Source organism: Anabas testudineus, chromosome 15 (genome assembly GCF_900324465.2).
Source record: "Anabas testudineus chromosome 15, fAnaTes1.2, whole genome shotgun sequence".
NCBI classification, from domain to species: Eukaryota; Metazoa; Chordata; class Actinopteri; order Anabantiformes; family Anabantidae; genus Anabas; species Anabas testudineus.
The window spans coordinates 4,474,754-4,498,032 of NC_046624.1; the positions used below are offsets into that span (position 1 = coordinate 4,474,754).

A 23,279-nucleotide genomic window follows, 5' to 3' on the forward strand; every position below is an offset into this window, starting at 1 on the left:
CATTCGGATTGTCCACAAAACTGCTAAAACCAGTGTAACTTGGCCCCCCAACCCCACCCCCAAAGCAGAGCGGCCCTGTCTTCAGCAGTCACTACTCAGGTTTCTATGCATCGCATTCATAACTACCATACACCTCCCATCGTCCCCACCCACCCAGTCCTGTTTGAACTGCACCATAACCTTTTGATAAAGACAAAAAAATATATATATGTATATATATGTCAACCATTTTTAGCAGGTCCATTACTTCAAGCTTTGCAGGAAAAAAAAAAAAATCTGGATAAATATGGTAACCCCCGTCTTGCACATCTGCACGTTCCAGGATTGTTACTCCACCTCCCACCCCAGCTGTGTAGTGAGAGCATGTGCAGAGCTCAAGTCTCTAGTAGCTTCAATGCTTCATTTTATGCCTCCCTCCCTCCCTCCCTCCCCCCTACCCCCCCAAATTCTTCTTCACAAACTGCCCTCTTCTCCAGGTCTAAATTGACTGCGCCGTCAGCTCCTCTGCAGGAGGCCGCACGAGCGGCCGCCATCTCCTCTGCTGGGTGGCTGCTCGCTCTGTGCGTTAGGTGGCCTGTTAAAAGTCTAACACGTGAGCTCTTTGGTTGCATTCTGGGACGACAATGTGCGCTTTTGTCAACGGTGGAACTAATTCTATGTAAAAACAAAACCAAAACAGACCTCGGCTTGCAGTTTAAGATCACACTGATGTGTCTTCTCTTCGGACCAGACTCGGTGTTTGTAGGCCTGTGTTTGTGTATGTTGAGAGGCTTCTGTGTATACTGGTGCAAGTGTGTGTTACAAGAGAACATATATACATGTGCATACACTAGTTATGAAGTTTCACAGGACTTCTATGTCGGACATTAACGACAGTTAAAGCGAATCACAGTTCTAGGCATACTCAGGCCTAACTACATACGGTATAAAAAATTGCACAATTATATCAACAATCACTGCAAAAAAGTACTTCACTTATCATAGACAGTTTTAAATGGTTTTCCTACATTTAATCTGGTTTGTGACTAGTACGGTTGCCCCCCCCCCCCGAACAACGGCGTCTGGCTGTGTAAGTATCTTCTCTGCTGCTCTGTGCCGTGGCCCGTCAGCCTGACCAACGACACGGAGCCGCCATGATTCCTCTGACTAGTCTTCCCTGTTTCTGTCCAGTTTCGTGCGAGTTGAACGTACGTCTATAGTGTGTTGTGCAAACATGGGCTGAATCGAATAGTAGACATGATACTGAAAAATGTATTGCATGCATCAACCTGATTGAAATAAACATGCAGTTAGGGGCAACCCACCCCATCCCCCACAAAGGTAGCCATCGTTGCCTGGGGGTGCCCCCTCCCCCCATGACAGCTCGTCGTGGTAAAACACCAGGTGCTTCTCTGGATCTGTTATTTATTATTTTACACCCTAGCCTGAATAAAGTACTTATGGTATCTGTTTATACCATGGACGTAGCAGCAAAGCTATTGCAGCATTACACTTACATAACACTAAAAAATAATGTTATTATAAAAATAAAGACCTAGAAATTGAAAGCAAACTAATCTGATCGCGCATATGAGGTATTAATATTTTCAGAGTCAAAATTGAGAGCAAGTATAGCCATGTTATTCTTCCTCTGGGCGATACGGGCCCGCTCTAGTTGATAAATCTTGCTACATCTTATGCCACCTATTATGCTTTTCTGTATGCATTTATTTCATTTGCCTTTGGTAATGATTTTTTTTTTTACTAGGGGCAATATAACTACAGCTTCTGAAAATAAGTGCATGCTCCTTTTACATAAAATTTAAATTATCTATATATGTATAGATAAGTACAAAACAAAAAATATATACTTTTTTAAAATATTTGTAGGGTCCCACCTCTGTTTCAGTAAGGGGGGAGTCCAGCAGGACGTACCACACCACCCAGTCAACAGAACGGGGGAACTGAAAAGTAGCCAGGTGTCTAACATACCATCCTGTGTTTGTGTGTTTAGTGAGATTTTGTGCCAAAGTGCAAATTCTAAGCTGATAGACTGTCGCATATCACCCCCCCCACAGTGTTTCATCAGAGGGGAACACTAGATGATGAGTTCAGAGCCATGTGGTATGAGGAAAGTCCCATGTGTCTGATGGTATCCTTTTTGCTTTTTTTTTTCCATTAGGTGTTTGTGGGGAGCAGGGTGGAGTAAGTGGGGCTGTGGGGGTTGTGGGGTGAGGGCTTGCAGCGCTGTCCCGGGCTGTTGGGTAGCAGGGATGCGGGACGTTTTAAGGGGGGAGGTGTGGGTCACCGGGACAGTGCTGACTCACGAGCCCCCTCAGCTCCAACGGAAGGAGACGTGTCGAGGGCGGTCGCCCCCCTCCTTCACCAGTGGCTTGTGAAACTCTCGGCCGGCTCGCGAGTGGATGCTGGCCCAGCAGTACTCGCAGTAGTACTGCAGGCAGGTGACGTTGGCACAGAAGAAGGGGGCGAACTTCCCCCCACAGCGAGCCCCCTGGCACTCATCGCACATCTGGTCGTCCAGAACGTACGGCTTCACCTCCACCTGGGACGAAGGAGAACAAGAGGTAGAATTTAGTCATGCGCAAATCACAAATCAAAATGAGATCAAATTAATTCATGACATAAAATGATCTTAATAATCAAATTCATCTATCAATATAGCCGCTATGTTGACTCAGGTGTGCTGGCTACTTCAAGCATTTATCCACAGACTCCATGCAAGGCAATCTCTGTGTTGAGGCAGGTATCCTCCCATCCACCAGTGCAATGAGTTTGACCACTAAGCCAGCAAAGAAGAAATAAGAGCTCAGTCACCATGGAGACGCCTCAGCGCATGAGTAGGCAGGGGTGAATGCTAACCTTATTATAGTGTGACCACAAAATGAAAGGTTATCAACTCCTTCACCAGTAGGAGACTGTCCGTCTTGGCTAAACTCTGCAACTCCAGTGCAAAAATCCACTGCTGTGAGCAGCAACCTTATGCGAGGAAAACGAGAGAAGGTGGCCAGAAAATGAAAGTGCTGCCGTGCTATTAAATACAAATACCAGCTGCTTAGACATGAGGCTGACCGAGGTTTATGAGCTTTCATCTGTTATCGTCACGAGACAGTTACAGTTAAAGGAATTGTAGAAGCTGGAGGCAAGAAACGAGCAACAGGCATCGTTGTTCCTGAAAACCACTTTCATGTGATTCTGTGCTCTTCTTGAGCCCAACTTTCTGTGACCGGCAATGGATATACATCCTTAAAAACTGTCAATAATGCCACAGAAATCATAAAAAAACTTAACTGGTTCAAAAATAACTATGTTTGTTGCGTCTCATTTTTAGAGGAATGTTTTTACTCGTTCCCATTTGGATGCTCTTCTTAAGAATCCATTTACACCAGCTCCAGTCATAATAGACACCCTACACCCCCACTGAAGATAGATGGTGATAGTTGAGGCAGGGTGCACTGCCCCGCCCTACAGAGACTTGGCTTCCTGGCTGACAACCAGTCTCTCTTGGTCACAGTCTGTCCCACTGCAATTGGCCGGCGTGCCTAAAATAAGCAGGCTGCTGCAGAGGCTGAGTGGAGATACATGTATAGGGAACTACTATAATTAAACCAACCCTATGTGACTGCAACTTGAAACATCTGTCGTGACTCCGGGAGTCAAAGGGCGTCGTGATTACACAGCCGGGCCTTGCCTTCCGATATTGTAGTCTGTGCTGAGCAGTTGGTTAAAAACGCGGCTATAATGAGCGCTCTGATACATAGAAGAGCTCAGCTCCGCTGCATGCCATGGGAATGAGTGAGAAAACCTCAGTTGTGGTGGCGACACTGCCTTCTTTCAGTGGAGGGATACTGTGAATGAAGTGCATGAACTTGCTCACCCTTTTGTCTATGTCATTGTGCTGCAGCTGAACGAAGCGAGCGCTGATGGCAGCGATGTAGCTCTGCTGATTGGAGAAGGCCACGCGGCCGGCTCCCTTTGGGTATTTAAGCTCTGGGTCAGTGTCGATGCCAGCGTAGCAAACACCTCCGTACAGCCGGTCCATGATCATAGCCAGCTCCACTTCAGGGAAGAAGGGGAGAGAAAAAGGTGATTAGTGCTGCAGCCAACCCTTTTGTCAGTTAAAGACGACCTTGCCCTCGCTTTTGTTCTCAAATTGAAAGTTTTCAGCGCCTCTTAAAAATAAAGAAAAGGTTTTGTGATAGTTGTTATTAACTGATGTAAAAAATGTAACCTACTCCACTATTCATCAGAGCAGCAGTCTGAAACTGCTGGTATAATTAGTAGGGGTCACATTGCAGACAAGCCGGCAATGTTTATCCCAGGAACAGAAAGACTGAGCCTTCCATTACACCATGAATTCTTAACAGGACGACCACTTGGCCAGGTTCCTGGAAACCTAAGTAGAGGATTGCTTTCTCCCACGGAGAACTTTTCATTATAGCCTCCAGCCTCGGCACTCCATGCCAGTTTATCTTATGAAGCCAATTCAGGAGTTTTTGGGGGGTTGCAAAAATAAGATATGCCACTCAGTCAGCGTGTTACCTGCACGAAGGGGCCGCGGCACTCCCCCTACAAAGATGGTCTTGCGAGGGTCCAGAGGCTGGGAGCCGTCCATAACAAAGTCGCTGTCGCTCAGGTTCCAAGGACGGATCTGAACCTGTGTTAGAAAGTAAATTAGAAGAATATCTTAACTGCAATGATGCCCTGACCTCTTATCAGGTCAGTATGTCACACTGTGTCCAGTCCTTTATGTTTATCACCCAACATCAAGAATCAGTGAATTCTAACTAACTGAAGCAAAAAGTGTTTGTCCTAAGAAACTTAATCACAACATATGTTTTGCTTACCGGTTTGTCCTTGATGGTGGGGCTGGATACGCACAGGTACAGCTTGCCATCCTCCTCGATGCAGGCGTCAATCAGGGCCTGAACAGAGGTCTCTTCCTGGAAGAGTAGGAAGGCGTAGCCTGGGAAGGAAAAAAGGTCATTTAGAAAAAAATGCAGATAATCTCAAACAGGAACTACTGGTTGTTTTGTTTAAGTCATAACCTTGTGACCATGTCTGTCGGCTCTGTCTACAGTGTGCAAGTCACAATCCTATGACTAAGCCCGATGCTTTTTTCCCCTTGTAATTATTCCGTTTCAGACAAGTTTGTCTCCACCCAGCCATATGACCTTGTGGCCTGTTCTTCTGTCCTCATTTTCCTTGCCTGCTCCCATAACTCGCAGTGCACCCAGCACCTGCACCGCCTCAGATTAAATGGCTGAGAGAGCTCCAAACCTAAAGGAACTATTCAAAATTGATCAGCCTAACACACTGCAGATCTTCCCTGAGAGGTGGGTCAGGTAGAGAGCATTTGGAGATGTCTTTGCAAGGCAGAAAGAAAGAAATTCAGACAGTCACTCTGTACTACTGAATTATTTAGCACTGAGAGCAGAGACCTTATCCAAGGTCAGAGCTATTAAGCCGTTTTGGGAGGGACAGAGAACCAACTCAATAGGGTACATCCATCACACAATGCTACTGGGGTTAGTGAGCAGTAGGGATCTGATTTTAGAGGCTGCACAAAACGACTACTACATACTGAGATAGGACAACACAACACAAACAACAACAGTGAAAAGGCTGAAAACAGTTTTAACATATTTTTAATACTGTCAAAAAGCAGCAGATGTTGGTACACACTGTCATTTCTTATTGGATCAGAGACATGCACATGTCTGATTAGATTAGTAGCTACTTGTTACTACTACACTCCGTCTCTAACTTATCAGTCACTTCTTTTGAAGTGTCCTTGGAGTCTACTAACAAAAGTTCTAGAGTCTGTTGAGAAGGTCGCTTTTAGAAGCCGTCTCTCACCATCACCCTTACACACATATGCACACACACCAACTCAGACGAATTTATGTGGACAAATGCATGAGTGCAAACGACAAGGAGGAATGTGCAACTGTCATGTTTCGCTTTTAGCATTCCTGCGTGGAGCTGCTGCAGATGAGATGAGACGGGTGAAGGAGGAAAATAATTCAGCAGCCTGACTCAGCAGCAGGCTCACTCAACTGTGACGGTGGACGCGTTCGTACAGTATGTAAACAGATTAGCGGACTAATGTGAAATAGGATCCAAAAGCACTATTTTTACTGCACCCACTAAAAGCAAAGCTCAACTGAATTAGAGCTAAAACCTTTAGTCAGTTGAAAACAGCAATATATCTATCAGTTACATTTTGTGTAATTGTTCCCATTCACTTTGGAGTCAGGGGTTTAAGGCTTTACTAAACAAAATGGCATCCTTCTTCCATATCTCCACTTTGCTGTGATTCTTCCTCATAGCCCAGAAAAGGGTAGTGAGCAGCGAGAAGCTGGCCCATAAGGAATGGTGTGTATCCTCACCAGGACTGATACACAAACAAATCCTAATCATCCCTGTGTCCCTTTTGGATCCATATTTTGCTTTGTTCTAACACATTAGTATTCGCAGTGTTAAGTGACTGTATGCATCTTGCTTTATGCAAAGTAACCACAGAGGCCCTTACTAATTAAAGGTTTTTGTGGTTGTTATTATGAGCCCTGTAGAGTCAAGTAACAGCCTAATAACCTCACTGGGCCTATAATGTTTTCCCTAATAACAAGCTGCACCATTGTGCGCAAAACAAAAATATTCACAATGCAAAACTAATTGCAATGGGCTGCTTTAAGTGACTCACTAATCTCTGTCTTTTTGTAATTGGTCTACACAGAACTCCAGTTTGGACCGTTCCCAAGAAATACACAGTTAGACTCGGCACAAAGACGATGTTGTGCATCATCATCTCTCACCATGTGTCTCATCATCACCCGGCATAAGACTCCTGTTTCCATGTTGAGCTGCATAAAGAGAGTTTGTCATTGGGAAAAATCATGTGGTTCAGCACTGACATCCTCCCCTCAGAGAAAGAAGCGTCAGTCTTAGACACCCCCCCCCCCCCCCCAAACACACACACACACACACACACACACACACACACACACACACACACACACACACACACACACACACACACACACACACACACAGTGCATTAAAAGGCAGAGCTAGCCAGCAGCACATGCAGTCTGGAGCAGGGGAACAACGTGTTCTATGACCCAGGGCAGGAAAGACAGACCAGACAGAGCAAGAGGGAAGAGGAGGAAGAGCGGCAAGTGTGAGACACAAGGAAAGTGGGAAGAGAGTGAGAAAAGGTAGGAAAGGAAGGAGAGCGTGAGAGACTGCCATACAAAGTAGATGGAGATAGGTGCAAAGCTGCTACTTTCATTGACGCTCTCACAAAGATACATAACTGATGCAAGAGGCCGGGAAAGTGAGAGACAACCACTTTCATGTGCTCTGCTCAATTTCACACTCAAAGTACTGTAAGAGCTCTGTGTTGTCCTGTCAGGTGAAATGAAACACACATGGGAAGAAGTTCTAGATGGTCTTCACATGCTTGATTAAAATTTAAAAATAAAAATCAACTAATAGTGGAACAAATGAAAAAATGAAAAATACAATTGACAATATGCTCTATATGTACACAGGGAACATGGCAAGTATCAAAGTAAGGCACTGGAGTACACTGTATCAGATTCCAGGCCATTTTAATGCTCTGATATTTAATCTGAATGGTGCTGGGGATCTGACTCTTTTTCCATCAGCCTTGCGCAGTGCAGAGGCTTACGCCACAGGAGGAGTGCACAGATCTGCAGTGGCTCGTGCCTGAGATTTATAGGGCTTTGCTGCTCCCAGCACTGTCCAGGGAGGAAGGCAATACGTACACACCCGCAGGATAATCTGCCCAGAAGAGCAGTGTTTACAGACAAACCATAGGCAGAGTAGGTTGTGCCGACAAACAATGACAGCGTGAAGGGCTGACCCTAATGGAGGACGGTCGCTTGAGTCATAAGAGAGGTCAACAGCACCTGACCTGACCTGAAATGACCTAAAGTAGTATTAAGCTCAGTTTTACTACTCATCACAGAAGCTCACTAATTAAATAATATTTACACAAACTGAACAACAAAACACATTATCATATCACATTAATCGTAAGCGGCTATCAATCTTCTCAAAGAGTTAAAACTAGACGACACATTGCCATACGTATAATGTCCAGTAAAACATTTATACACTTCAGTTTTACAACAGACTTAGTTTGGCAGCTGGATTTGGCCTCTGGATGTAGACTCCATGCTAAGCTAAGCTGCTGGCGGTGGATTTATATTCACCAAGCAGACATGAGAGTTGTTTCAACCTCCTTGTCTGACTGTTGGAAAGAAAGCAAATAAGCTGTTGAGTGAAAGTCTTCGGTTGGTGCTCAGTGTCAGTGGATACGTTAGCACATGGAACTGATACTGCAGGATGAATCACTAAGTAGTATAAACACCTTGTCGCTGTATTATCACAGTCCTACATTGTGATCCTATTCTCTCCATTATCTTATCAACTGAAAGCTGTGTTGACTTTGCTGAAATACCCACTTATTCATTACTAGATATATGATGATGCATGAGCATCATAACTTGTTGTTGTCTTGTCTGTGGCTTTAGTAGTGACATTTCATACTCAGCAACTGACATGTGTCTGCACACCTATTCCACTTACTATTAACCATGTGCAAACCTGCACATATTCATACACTTACTATACTTATATTACTATATGGACTACTCTGAAAGCCTGAAAGCTCTGAAAGTTTTCCATGAAGACATAGATGATGCCAAACCTCATGACACTAAATGTATATCCCACGAGAGCAGGGTCAGAAACCTGCAGAGGGCTTTAAATCTGCCACAAAATGTAAACAGGCCGATTGCTCACAGCAGCTTGCACAGTGAGGCGAAAGATGGACTAGAAGAAGAAGAAGAAGAGGGCTTGGCTGGATGGCTACAGGGACACACAAACATTTGCTCTCCTCAAAACAAATGTGGGCCCTAAAGCTTCGGAGCAACCGGAGAGCAGTCGGTGATAGAGTAGAAAAATAGTGAAATCAAGCATCACTAATCATCTCAGTTTGAAGAAGTCACTCAGTGGATGTAATCCCACCCGAGGGTGAAAGGATAAATCGAGGCTTGTGTAATGAAGTACGATGTAATACTGCGACTGCTGCCACTGCAGTGCTTGAGCTCAGCCGCACTTGTATTATACAGAAGAACTGAGAAAACACTGGCGTCGTTAAGTTTCTCTTAGAGTTTGTCTCAGCAGAGAGAGCAAGTCGTCTGCACTTAAAGGCAAACATCAGTTATCTACTGAAGCCTTCGAGCTGGTGTGACACGGTGCTGTTGCAGTGTGACGCGAGCGTTAGCATTCGTAGCAGTTTACTGCTCTCAGCGGTCCGGCTCCAGCACAGCCTGCGTCACCTCCTCCTCTTTCTATCCTAAGAATCACAGACAGAAATAGCTCCCTAGCATTTCAAGGTTATTGCCGACAACAGTGACAACAGTGTTGTGCCATAGGAGAGGGTGTGACAGCACCATAGTGGCCACATATTAGACGTCACACCTTTTTTATTTATTTATTTTTATTTCAGGGGTGAGGCATCCAAGAAGGCAGGGGTGTGCCATTTCAAATAGCTCCTGGTAGCACCGGTATAACTTTAATTTATTTTGTCCATTTGTGGATACCATTTGCTAAGTAAGTATAACATGCTCACACGAATGTATAACACAGCATGAACTGGATTAAAAACAACTTCCAGAAAAGAAATTACAGCACTGACCAGTTAGAGCTTTAAAACAAATGAGCCCAACTAGTTCCTACTTCCTCTCCAAGCACCAAATGAGTCTCACCCTGTGCCTAAAGTTGGACTGAGCCACAATGACTCATCTCTAAACCAAAACACTTTCATAACTGTCCAGACGCACACTGCCGGCAGTTTAATGTGAAGCAGGACGGAAAGTGACAACTATCTTCCATTCCTTTCAGTCAAGCTTGGAAGGACATTTGACACGAGGAGCGGCCGCTGACCTCTTAAAGCGAATCATTTGTAAATCAGCCGCTACACGGTTCACACGCACATGCAGATGTGCGCTTGCACTCAGCCCTGGAGCTATTAGTGCTAAGAACTCTGTCACCAGGCATATGTCCAAGCTCCCTTGCCACTTATTATGGAGAGTGTGATACAAATGTGACATTTTAGCCGTTTCCCTTGGAGTTTTGGAGTGGGGGGGTGGTTAAATCAGAGTTGGAAATAAATGCTACACAGATCACTAGTCCCACACGTCTCCTCCCCTTTTAATGACGGCATCCTCCCGTTGCCGTAAACTCATTCATTCCCCTAAAAGGATGCTGCATTTTTCCTCCTGGGTTTGGATATTAGTAGAGCCAAGCCTATTCAAAATAATCCTCCCAAGCTAAAAAAGGGATTTTGAAAAATGAGAGTGGGGGGAGAAACTGGCAGAGAATTTCACAGGTCCTCCAGCTGCAGCGTATTACCATCTGCCTATGGAATGTCAGTTATTTCCAGAGTGTCTTTAATAGCTTCCCTAATGTGACACAGTAACTGGCAGACCAGAGGGAGGGATGTAGAAGAGAGTGGTGTTGCTCTCATCACCTGCCCCCCCCACCAAAAAAAAGACACCTGAGAAGTTGCACAGAAAAGAGAAAAACTTTCACACTCCCCATGCACTCATCCAAGCAAACAGTTCTTAGGTCGAAAGTCTTGGTGACCAGTTATGAACTCGTTACACGCTGCATGTGTCTTTCTGCGAGTCAGCTACAGGGGGCTGCTTAGATAAACAGCACCTCCATGCATGCCCAGCACGATTTCTGAGTAATTCGATTCTTTACAAAATTCTAAAGTGGCAACGCACCCGAGGTGATATGTATATATGGGTGTAGACTTTGATGTCTGATGGGAAAAAACACACACACTGTGAGAAACTGCGCTTACCTTTAGGTGGGAAGTAGGATTTGCTCTCAGCTTTGTGAGGCCAGTCTACCACCAGGTGCCCATAGCGACGGAAGCTGTTGGTGATTTCATCTGTGTAATAAAAAGGAAAAAGAAACTGAATGATGACAACAGATTGAAATAAAAACTGAGCTGAACGTTAGGTTCAATGACGTGGTGACATTCATTGTTCGTGCAATATGCATGCGACAGACTGTCTGCCCCACTCAGTGCTGAGACAGGGGCAGAGTGTCTATTTTTCGTCGTGTTCCTGCTGCAGTAGTAGCCACTGCATTAAACAGGAACACAGGCTGGGCACATCCAGTCTGCACTGGACTGACTCGTGCAGTGGAAACTCATTAATTTTTCAACCAGCTAAGGGCACATATTGTGCGTCAACTCAGCGGTGCATGCGCTTTCTGAACAGTGTAGACACATATGAACCATATATTACTTTCATTGCAACTTTATACTCCTACTTTACTACATTTCAGGGGAACTGTGGTACTCCACTAGGTTTCATGTAACAACTGCTTTTAGTTGTTACTTACACTACCAGTGAATGAACAATTTAAAGCAAAACTTAAACTTAAACAACAGCTGAAACGATGAGCTGATTAATGGATTAATCAATCATACAGTATTCTAACAGCATAGTATTGGTACCCTTACTTAAATACAAAGATTTGGGTATTTCCTCTACCATATACTGTATATGTAACTGGTTTGATTATACTGAGTGACTCAGGTGTGAAAATGTCAAACTGTACATATTTAATGCACATGAATGACACATTTAATCCTAAGCACGAATGCTGCAGATTTCCCATAATGTACAGCAATCGCAGGTTTTGTAATAAAATCTTACAGCGTGTAAATAGTGTGTCAATTTATTAACTCAAAGAACCCTTAAGTCATGCTCAAACACCTCACTGTAAGAGTTAGTGGCAAACAGCCAGAAACAGATTGTACTGGGAGGCTTCCAATTGTGAGTGTACTGTACAGCATGTTCCAGTTTAAATCTGCAGCAGGGTGGTGCAGAAAAAGTGTAGTGGGACAAGGAGTGAAAAACCCTTCTCGCATGACTAGATCCTTAATTTACCTTCATCTATGTCAGGGGGAAGGCCTCCGACAAAAACCTTCCGGGAGTAGCGCTCCATCCGCTCTCCATTCTGACAGCGGGTTGGTGAGTTCAGACCCGGGGTCAAGGAGGGGTCGCCATGGCCATCGTCGAGGAAACCATCTTCAAAGGGGAAAAGACAGGAACGACCTGGGAGGAGAGGAAAAGAGAAAGGAGGACACCAGGAAGACAGACAGGGATAGCAGGGGAGGACAGAGAGATACAAGAGTGTGATGTAAAAGGGGTGAGAGATGAAGTGAATACGCTGGATACTGAGATTACCATACCAAATGTGACTGTACGCTGTTGTCAGCAGTGGGAGATGACTGTCTGCCTTTATTCAACCCCACACTCTCTATTTGTCCTGATTCTGTATAATGCCAATATACCGATATGTGTGTCCAAGAACATTAAACAGACTATCAATGCGGTAAGTGATTACATGTTCATTTAGCATGTTGGACTAAAGACCACATGAAGACTTAGAAAGGCTTCTCAAAAAGGTGATTTTTAACTGTCGTACCTCAATGCCCATGTAAATTTGGCCTAACCATATATCTCTAATACTTTTGTCATAATGTCGTCAACTCCCACTGCTAATAATCCTAACATAAACCAGTCTTCTTGACCTGTAGGCAACATGCTGAACATAATGAGAATGGAGGAACTGTTGATCAGTCAGTAATGAGCATGGTTATGGTACTGTCTCCTAGTCGGACATATTGTGCCTGTGGAAGTTTTAACAAACCACATTTCCCACCGAGAGGCTTCCACTGGTGCAGCAATGTCTTAATACCTGTGTGTAAAATATGTATGTTTTAATGCAGTAAAGCTACATTTGCCCCTCTTTTTTCAGCATGGTTTGATAGATGCTCGATAGATATTGTAATTAATGAAGCTCTTGCACAGAGAAGAATATCACACTTCGTCTCCTCCTGTGACCACCTTCTATTGGAAGCAGTATGATTCAGGCATTTGCTGCACTTGGACAGCTCCATCACACTTCAACTAAAACATATACAGTATAACCCCAGCCCAGTATTGCAGTGACCTTAAAAATGTCACACAGCAGCTTTCCTCCTTGCTGAAGAAAGACAGAATGAGTTAAAAAGCACAAAATAAAAATCAAGACAGGAGCCAAACTGGAAGCACCTATCTTTTGCCATTCAGATGATGAATCACATCTGAGTCAGCATACTCGTCCATGAAACCCTCCAAATTCATTTTGGGAGAACACAAACCAAACATGCTTTAACATTTGAGGTTTAGTGTTTGATTTGTTGGCAACATCATGCTGCCATACCAAATACTGCAAATAAAAATAATTTTTATTATATATAATTGTTTACATTACAGGTAGAACACTGACTCAGAATAGAGAGAAAAGAAAATTAGTAGTAGAGTTTTTTCCTCTCACCATCAAGCAAAACATGATTCATATGGACAGATTTGGTGGACCCTTGGCCCACCCTGATTAAATACACAACATGAAAAAAAAAAAAACAGCATGTCAAAATTAATATGATTACATTCAATCACAGCACAGATGAAAAGCAGATAGGAACACCACACTAAGGACCCCCTCAGCCTCGGAGAGACACGGCCGGCATGTCAAGCAGAACCCCAGAGAAAATGCTACACATTACCTCTTCTGCGGCCATAGCTCCGGGCTGCTTGTCAGCACAGTGGGGGAAGGAAAAGAGACACAAGGAGAGACAGAGGGTCGGGGCAGGAACAAGGGTTGGAAAGAGATACAGAGACATGGGTTTTGTGGAAATGAACCAAAAGGAACATCTCTAAGGCAACAGTGAAACCACAAATGGCCACGCCTAAGCTTCGGCAACGGGAGGAGTGTGATTATTGCAGCCTGGCATCGGCCCGCAGTAAACCTGCTGCACCTGCCCTGGCAACAAACGCATGCGGATGCTGTACGGGAGGGGGGGCTGGGCAGGTGAGGTTTAGCCACGGAAATGGGCGAGGTATTTAGAAGCGTAACGTGATGTCCCATAGCCAGAGATTGTAATCTCATTTTAATGAACCCGCAATGGCTCATGCTCATGCTAATCTTCTGCGAATATTCACAAATGAGGCCATAAAGCAGACTTAACGTAGAGCTGGTTAGTCATCATCATGGCCTTGGTGAAATATTAAAAGTTGCTCTCAGGTCAGTTAAGGCAGGCCAGGTGCTAGTGGAAACTTCCCACAGGATAAGGAGAGGGTATGGAGGTTGTTGATAACCTCGGGGCTCTGAGAAGGAAGGATTACATGCAGAGGGAATGGGGAGTGGAGAGCAGGCTACGATGTCAGGGCTGAAGAGCTCCATATATACGGCAAGGCAAAAATACAGCACTGTAATCATGTATATCTAATCAGCAGGTCACATGCCTGTCTTCAGAATGCCTTATCTTGCTTGGTCTTTAATGCTCATTTCACTGCAGTGACTGAAAAGAAATCTGAAAACTCAAAAGTAGTTTTGACAACAATAGAATTTTGACAAAAATAAATAAATAAATGGTTTAAAGTCCATTTTCACACTTTCAGCAACATTTCATGGTCACCTCCTCCATACAACAACAGTTATCATGTGATCTATAATTCATGTAGAAGACCATAACATGCTGTTGAAAGTCACAGAAATGCTTAAGGCAGAATTTATTTTTTTCAAAAAGTTTGTTTCTAATTAACCAAGGTCTAATTAGTAGCTTTTTTCCAGAACTTTCCAGTGATGTCACAGGCCTTTCCCCCCCACATACGACCAATAAGAAAAACACAACGGCACTTTTGTTGTCAGGTGATGATAATTTGACTATCTCCATGACAACTGAGCAAACGCTATTAGCTGACAAAGACTGTGAGATTTGGTTAAAAGCTTTGGAAAATGTTCGCAAGTGGACTTTGAGCTTATTGTTTTGCCAGTATGAACACAGAACACTGTTTCCAATTAGTCACAGCCTAATTTCTAGTGTTTCCTGCAGCTTTCAATGTTATTTCAGCGTCTTCTCATTTCCCACCAAGAGACTAAATTTCCATTCTTTGATGATGCGATGACAACTGAGCTTTTTCCATGACAAATGCCATGCACTAAGGAAGACATATGGTGCAGTCAGGAAAAAGCTAGTAAAAAGCTTTACCTTGAGTTTAGATTTTGTGTTCAAATGAGTAAATGTCAATTTACTGGTTTTTCACTAGAGGTTTCAAACCACATCTCACAGTCCTTTAACCTTTTAGTCTAGATCAGATTAATTTAGCCAGAAAGTTAAATTATATGCAATTGGTCAAAGTTGACCTATTTGCTTGTTCTGGGGTTTTCAACTAATTTCCCATTCCCTGTATTGTGTAAAAAAAGACACAAACACATCTGAGAGCTCTGCAAAAAAAACTTGCACAATTTTTAGATTTTTTGGTTGTGTTTCCGTTTCCAAAGCCAAAAATGTACGTTAACACCCAATGCAGCTCAAGTTTTCTATACCAAAACAGCACGTTGTTTCAGGATCGCGAATGTTCCCACAAACAAGCTCGACCCGATTCTTGCTGTGCCACGAATGGAAACCTCAGAGATTGCAAAGTGTGGCTTACAATGAAGCAAATTTCAACAAGCAGCAGGAGGCATAACAGTACTAAACAGATGCTTGTGCTACTCTAAACTCATCGGTTACAAAGCACACTTGTCACCTCAAAAACCAATATGAGCCACTGCATTGTGAGAGCCCCATTGTGTGACTTGCCCTGTCGGCTGCTCTTGGGGAATATATTGTCTCTGAGCCTCTTCTCTCTTGCTATGTTTCATTAAAAAGATCTGGCTCTCCAATCCAAAAAACCTGGGCAGCCTCTTTGCAGCTTTGCCCTCTCACCGTCTGGCCTTGGCACAAACAAAGTCACCTAGCAACCAGGGCAAAATGAAGAAAACGTTGTGCTGGGAAACTGTCAGATGCCTTGATGAGAGATAATACAACCCATGTGGGAGAGAAGGAAAAGGAAAAGTGAGGGGTTAAGAATAAGAACCAACCTCAAATTGTTTCTGGAAGAGAGAAAATGTTTGAAAGGAAACTGGGTGATTCCTTTGGGCATGATGAGTTTGATGTGTACTCCTTTGCTCAGCATCAGAGCCTGAGAGACGTCTACTAATCTGTCAAACTGAACAACTCCAAAAAAAAAAAAAAAAAAAAAAAGTCTGGGTAAACGACCTAAGCCTACTACTCTACAGCCTTTCTTCTTCAACTTCACTTCAAATGCTAACACTAGCCGGAGAAGAAGAGCCCTTCCAGAGTCTCTCATGAAAGCTCAAAGCTAATGGGACGAAACGAAGGAGAGACACTTCAAAGTTGAAACCAAAGCTTCCCCGTCTGCATACATCACAGGCTACAGTGTAATGTGCTAGTTCTGACAGACTTGGAAGATCTGGGCAGATCTGTGCCTGCCTGAACGTAATCCCATGACACAACAGTTTAACATCAATCTGAGAGACGTTCTCTGAGGATATGGATGATGAAAAGAACAAAATGAGGAAGAAGCACCATTGTTGTCAAGCTGTGACAGTAGGAAACTCCTTCACCAAGTACTTTTTCCCCCCTTCTGTTAGACATCTTCTGCCTTTACCCACTTCTATGCCCTGTAGGCAAACTGATGTTCAGAGAGGGAAAGGGGGCTTTGCTGAGCTGGTTTGATCACCAGTCAGTCCAGAAATACTTGCTACTTTGCTGCGGTTTGGACAATAACATGGGAAAAAAAGATTGCACCTAAGAGAAGTAGCAGATATAGCCAAAGGAAATCAGGTGCCTGACCCCACTCAAAGGAAAATTTTGTGGCACCAGCTGGGATAGATGGGATGGGATCTCTGGCTCATCACTTGTCATTCTCGGTCATCTGATGGTAGATGGGGAGGGGGTGGGGGCGGGGGTTGGGTAGTCTAGTCTTACATGTTAGGGTATTTTGGAAGTGCTATTCACAGGTCAAGCGTGCTTCCCCCAGTGCTAAGAGGACTCTCCTAGGTTTATGGTGTCAGGGAATCCAGGTATAAGCAAAGAGTAGGCAGGTGTTCCCAGTGTGTACTGACAGAGCCTCCTGTGGTTAGGGCGCATGTTTTTTATGCAAACATCCCACAATATACTTCCCATTCTTAATCCTTTCAAAACACAGAGGACAAACGGCCACAACAACACATGTATCAGTAAAACTGAAACAAGAAGATAATGAGTACTCCAGTGAAATATGACTTACTATTCAATGGCATTATGTGGTCTGCTCCAGGGTGATGAAAGTTGAGGCCCATACGTCCTGTCAAAGAAATAAAAATAAAAACCTTTTAACAAAAGTGGGCAAACATAGTATTTACTGATAAAAGCCACCTTGTTGACAGACATTTAGTTAAATGTCAGCTGTTGTCGGTGATGGGAAAATGCTAGTCATGATGAAATGCTCGATATGAAGTAAACAAAAAGACGGAATTTACCCAACGGATACAATGCTAAAAAAAGAAAAGGATGAGCACGGAGAACAAAGGTGGAAAAACAAGGTGTAAATATGCACTCCTTTGTTGTCGCCTATCTCATATGCGCACACATCCACACACAAACAAACAAAAGCAGTTATAAGGCTAGGGATTCAACAGAGCGTGCATTCTGCTATGGTGACAATGTGTGCATGTTACAAGGGCCCATCTGTCAGCCCTTTCGTAGGGAGAGGGGTGGTGTAGGGTGACTAAATGGAGGTATTCCCGGTTATCGCCGTCTCTATCATCCTAATCATACCAGGCGACGATGAGAAAAATACAATTAAGCTGAAGCACATGAAACCTACCTGGTTTAGCATAAAATATAGTTGTCTCACTGTCTACATCATTTTCAGTGGCAGCCTCAGTCACACCCTTTATGCCTAAGCACTTAAAATTAGGGTCCTGTGTCAAAATACGCCTACACCAATGCTTTACTCAACACAAAACAAGCAAGCAGCCTACACAGGTTGATATACGAAACACAGAAGGTGAAGCAACATGGACATTTTTCACACATTATTCGTAAATATTTAATAATAATATCAATTTAGTATTTATAATGGTGGGGTAAAGGTTGAGGGAGACATCTGCAAAGGATATTTTTACTGCTAGTATAGGTTTCCCCATGTGTAACCCCTACAGCCGTATGGACTTTGACAGACTAACCGGCTACATGTCGCAAGCTGCAGTGGCGCAAACAAGATGACGTCAAAAGTTTCAAAATTTGGCCACAGAAGACAGATAGTGGGAAGAGAGTAGGGGGAGGGAAGCAGTTCGACTAGGCTGACAACCTGAGAGGCAGGGTGGAGGGAGGACAAGGGGGTGGCAACCCCACAGCTCCACAGATGTGGATTTCCAAACTGCTCTCAGTTAGTAATAATTCAGACAACAGTAGGGCCCGGCAGGCAAATGGAGTGTGACAAGCCCAGACATTCACACATCTTTGCATGAACACACATATATGTATGACATATAAATATATATGGGGCCTAATGTCACATTCTGCAACAACTTCATGAGAAAATAAGTCCAGAGCATCTAGTCTTAGTTGACAAAGACTAGATGCACCTATAAGAAGGAATATCCAGTGTTGTGTGCTGACACAGGGTTTCTTTAAACTCCCCAGCAGATTCTCCAGTCATACACTGCTTTCTCTGTCTCACCAGCCTCACATCTGATAGTCAGGCCAAACTTTTGTCCAAGTTCAACAGCCCAAACAGATAACTGCACAGAATTGAGTATTGATAAACATATGGGTGGTCTATTTGTTAGTCCTTAATCCACATTATATGGTTTGAACCCAAATGTTGAATTGGCTCTAGAGACAGGCATGCACTTTGACCAAGTCCCATTGCATTTGGTGAAGTGAAAAACAAAAAGGATCAATAGCGTAATGCATTACACTAGGAACCTAGGAACTAGTACAACCCATAAAACAAATTTACAATTACAGCTGTAACTTGGCTGCTTGAAGAGAAGAAGTCTTGCCTTTCAATCTCCATTAGTAATTTGGGGTGACAGAGGGGGACAGTTGCCCTCCTGGAGCCTTAAAATAGCTCTGGCCATGTGCCATCTGCTTCCCTCTGGAGTTGAGTAGATGGGCCTGAGGGGCCCTGAGTTGCTACTGTTGCTGTTCTGGTGACATTTCCTCACTGAGCTATTCTCAACCTCCCCATTATGGCTGCACAGCAGTATAGCCACTTGGGAGACACACCATCCTCTTCCTTAGGCCTGGATCCAACGGCACCTCCCCTTACACACCTGAAAATCAACTGGACAGTGACCTTGCTGTGACCACTTTGGAAGAAATGCGATAAGGGGCAGAGGATGGATTAACTGAATCTAGCCCGTGACCATCGATTTGTGATCTGGTGTCCTAATGGGGGTGCTTTAAAGTCATCACAGGGAGGGGGAGCATGAGGCCTTTGGAAGGTTTAAGCAAAGCTTGAGTAAAAGAGCACACTATCCAACACTAGCTGTATCTCAATGACCATGATAAACTACTAAGAGCTATTCAAATGCAGTGCTTCAACATCCACAATGTCCCTTCTGGAGGTCTTCTAAACTGTTTTTGCTCTGTTGCACATCATCGCAAATCTTTAAGTACCCAATAACACCTCTAGGAGACAGCTCCAGTAGAAGCTGCAAGAGGAGAGTCAGTGTGCCGGTGGCAAGGTGTGGAAACGTTACCCCTGATGAGGAAAAACATTTCAGCAGCAGGGTGACCTAACGTTCCACTCATGGATTACTGCCAAAGAAACCTTTAATTAAAACACAATGTTAGTCAAAAGGGGTAAAAGAACATGACAGTAACCACAGATGTGCATGGGTTCTGAGCAGTTAACCTGATAAGTGAAAAGGTTGAGAAACGTAATCAGAGTCATTTGTTTGTCTGTCAGAAGGACCTACTTCTTCTACCTCATATCATAACACATGTGAAACTATATAAAACCATGCATAGTGGCAAACACGCCAACTGACCCATATCAGGATTGTCCCGACTATTACTTTTCATAAAAGTATTATTCGTAAAATATTTTATTCATTTAATTATAGACAGAATCTAGTTTAGCCTTATGCACAACTTGGTAGTGACAGTCAGGCTATCACTGGTACCACGGTTTGAGAGAACTGGACAAACAGTGATTTCAATAGAAAAAACAAGCCCAGGCTTGTCTTATTGCCTGGACTGGATTTAACTCAGTCACGCCTCCAGGAGTCATGAATTTTCCACCATAACAAAACTAAAGTGTAGCCCTCTGACAGTGTAGTTTATTAGAAGCAAGGTGCAATGCAACCTTTAACACTGGCAACAAACATTATCTTATCTCTGTACAAGTCATTAGCGACTGTTTAAAGTACAGGAGCATCCCTGTGTGGCTGAGATCACCTCATGTGTTGTCAAGGCTTGAAAAGTTAAAGGGTCAAGTCCAGCTTGTCAGCTGAATGTTGACCTTTAACCTCAGGATGAGCTGGTGTGACCCTTTTCTGAACCCAACAAACCTAAACAAGAGACGAAGGTTCACATGCAGACAAATGTGACATTTTGAACCAAGTTAAGAAGTTTTGCCCCTTGCCAAAACAAAAAACGTTATCTTGTAATCATTGACTTGAATAACTTTTACAACAAAAACAACAACAACAACAACAACTTCACCAGGAGTAAAGACAGATAGTGTAACCTGTGGGCTCTATCATTGCATTGGTTTTAACAAAAGTCAAAACCAAAACTGTTCCTCATCTCGTTTTCTCCTCTGATAAAAACCCCCGTGTGTCAACTCTTATCCACTGACCTGTGCTCTTGTCAACAAGTGCACAAAGTCAAACAGCACCAGTGTTGTCTCTGCCTTAACTTCTGTTACAGCTGGTACTTACTATCTATACCGCATACAGACGCTTAACAACATGTCAGGTGACACCCAAACACTACACAGAGTGTAGAAAATCAATAGCAAGCTGATTTGTGAGAACGGATTTAATTTAATTTGATTAAATTTTAATTTGTGTGTTAAATGTGTAAATTTGTGAACTTGTGTCAGTAGGTGGGCTAATGTTTTATTTTTGGACTAGGTGGCCAGTGTTTCTCTCTGTTTCCAGTTTTATGCTCACCTAGATCTCAACAAGAAGGCCAACAAGAATCATTCTCACACTGTTAGTATTCATTTAACTAATTGGAAGAAAAGAACATGTTGCAACTCTACTTGGGGGCTTAAATTTGCAATCAAATGAATAAACTTCAAGCTGCAGTGTGACTCACAAAGAGAAATGCAAACAGCATGAGTAAGATCAGGTATGTGTGTGTACACAGGGAGAGACACTGTGGGTGGAGTGGGATTCACACACAACTTCCACAACGACTTTGGGGGCTTATTAACACTTATGAGTATCTCAAGTGGTTAGTGACAACATCTATGCATTGTGTTGGTGTGTGTGTGAGGAGTGCCTGCAGAAACTTGTATCATGCCGTCGAGTCGTCTTTGTCATGAAAAACAATGTGTGACAGCTGGGTTAGGTGAGCGGGTGAGAGTACTTTGCATGGACTGTCACAGTGGATTTACATGTCAAAAACTATTTGGATGTGCGTATCCTGTGAGTGCATGTGTGTGGTGGATGGCAGCAGTGGTGGCGATGGCTGTTGTGGTGGTGGTTTTTCCAGGTCAAAGGGGGAAAATAGTGTGTATGTGTGTGTCTTAGTGTGGGAGTGCCTAGCTCTCCACATGTGAGCTCAACTGACCCAGTTCAGAAACTACATGCCAGCCGGCGTACGTGAACCTCCACAGAAAGGGCCTGATTGTTCAGATGTCTCGCCGCCCCTCTCTCCCCTCACCAACGAAGCAAAGAGCTTTTCTAAAGTTTGAGAGGGTGGCAAAAATAAAGTGTCTGTCTCTCTGACAACACATGCACACCCTCTGAAGTTTACTCAACTCCAAACAAGTGCTGAGACAAAAACGGATTGAGTCGAGATGGCCTCGCCTTCCTCCCTGTCTTGACAGATATAGGGTGTTATGGGTGGGGTCCCCATGCACTCTCTTTAGAAGACATACTTATTCTTATTCACATCACAGTTCAACCTTCTTTAAGAAGCACAAACATACAGAGTCCAGGAAAAACAACTACTCCAGTCACAATGAGAAGTATGCGAGCAATGTCTGTGATGGGATGGATGTGGGTGGGACCCATTCAGTTGGGAATGCAAAACTAGGCCTACTGTGTTAATCAGTTTTGACTGGTGCTTCTCAGCTTGTAGGTAGTATCAACAAAGTGTGATGCCACACTTACTACAGCATTGGCTGGCTTCAGCAACAGGTTTATTGTCTTGTCTAGGCTTATATCTTGTCAAAAGACCAATAGGTTCAGTTCATTGGGTAGAACCTGTCTGTTCGACAATGCTCATGCTGATCATCCGCGCTTCATTAAATGCCATATTCAAGCTCAAATTACCCGAGTCACATTTCTCAAACTCACAGTTCCAGTTACAATTATCTTAGCTTATAGACAGTTATGACTGCGATCAAGTACAAGTAAGTCTAAAGATCCTCTTGGGAAATAAAGTCATGATCGGTCTACAACATTTTATCTGTATACAAGAGGACAAAACAAAGAGGACAACAACGTCACAAGCACTGCACTAAATGCTATGCAGTGTGAGGAAGCACCAGGCTGAAACCATCCCCTGAACCTAACTTGGTTACAGACCACTGACAGCCAAGGAGACGACCGGGGACTGCAGGCATATAAACTGTAAACAAAGCAGCGTTTGCTCACTATTTGCACGCCGCTCTCGCTCACTACACACAGTTTATAGCTACTTGTAATAGAGATAAGAAGTTGTAAATGGCTCTCAGAGTTCGGGAGGCAGTTTTACATATACATCTTACATCTTCCTAAATAGTTTGCTTGCCACCTGTTGTAGCTTCATTCAACATAACCTGCACTAGAAAAATTGCATTATTGAAAACTTGACTATAATGAACAGCTGCTGCAAAAGGCACAAAGTAGCCCGTGTGTCACAGGTTGTGTCAGGTAGTAATCCCCAAGTGCGACGTTATATAAATGAATGCTACTCAATAGTAAAACATTTCCATATGGCTGTCAGTGGGACCAACCCAGTAAAAAGTTGTGATTTAAATAACTTCTTCACTTTGAAAAAAATGCAGAAGCAACTTCTTGCTGTTGATCACTCAGCAGATGGTGGAGCAGGTAAGCTAGCAGGGTGGAGTTGTTCTGTACTTGGCACGGTAGCTTAGTGCAGCACGACGAGCAAAGAC

At 43.6% G+C, this 23,279-nt stretch overlaps 1 protein-coding gene across 7 annotated transcripts in view; it reads right to left on the minus strand.

Annotated features, from left to right (window-relative positions):
- Positions 1–446: 446 nt before the first annotated feature.
- Positions 447–23,279, minus strand: part of cpeb3 (cytoplasmic polyadenylation element binding protein 3) — a 31,320-nt gene continuing 8,487 nt past the window's right edge. For 5 of the 7 annotated variants that reach the window (XM_026356963.1, XM_026356960.1, XM_026356961.1 and 2 more), the window contains 8 exons: positions 17,238–17,294; positions 13,667–13,690; positions 12,003–12,170; positions 10,904–10,993; positions 4,845–4,963; positions 4,540–4,654; positions 3,875–4,056; positions 447–2,542 (listed from right to left, as the gene is read on the minus strand). In XM_026356963.1, coding sequence (XP_026212748.1) covers positions 2,315–2,542; positions 3,875–4,056; positions 4,540–4,654; positions 4,845–4,963; positions 10,904–10,993; positions 12,003–12,170; positions 13,667–13,690; positions 17,238–17,294 — 983 coding nt within the window. In that variant the 3' untranslated portion in view covers positions 447–2,314. The remainder of the gene's footprint in view (positions 2,543–3,874; positions 4,057–4,539; positions 4,655–4,844; positions 4,964–10,903; positions 10,994–12,002; positions 12,171–13,666; positions 13,691–17,237; positions 17,295–23,279) is intronic. The other 2 variants (XM_026356964.1, XM_026356962.1) reach the window with 1 other exon arrangement.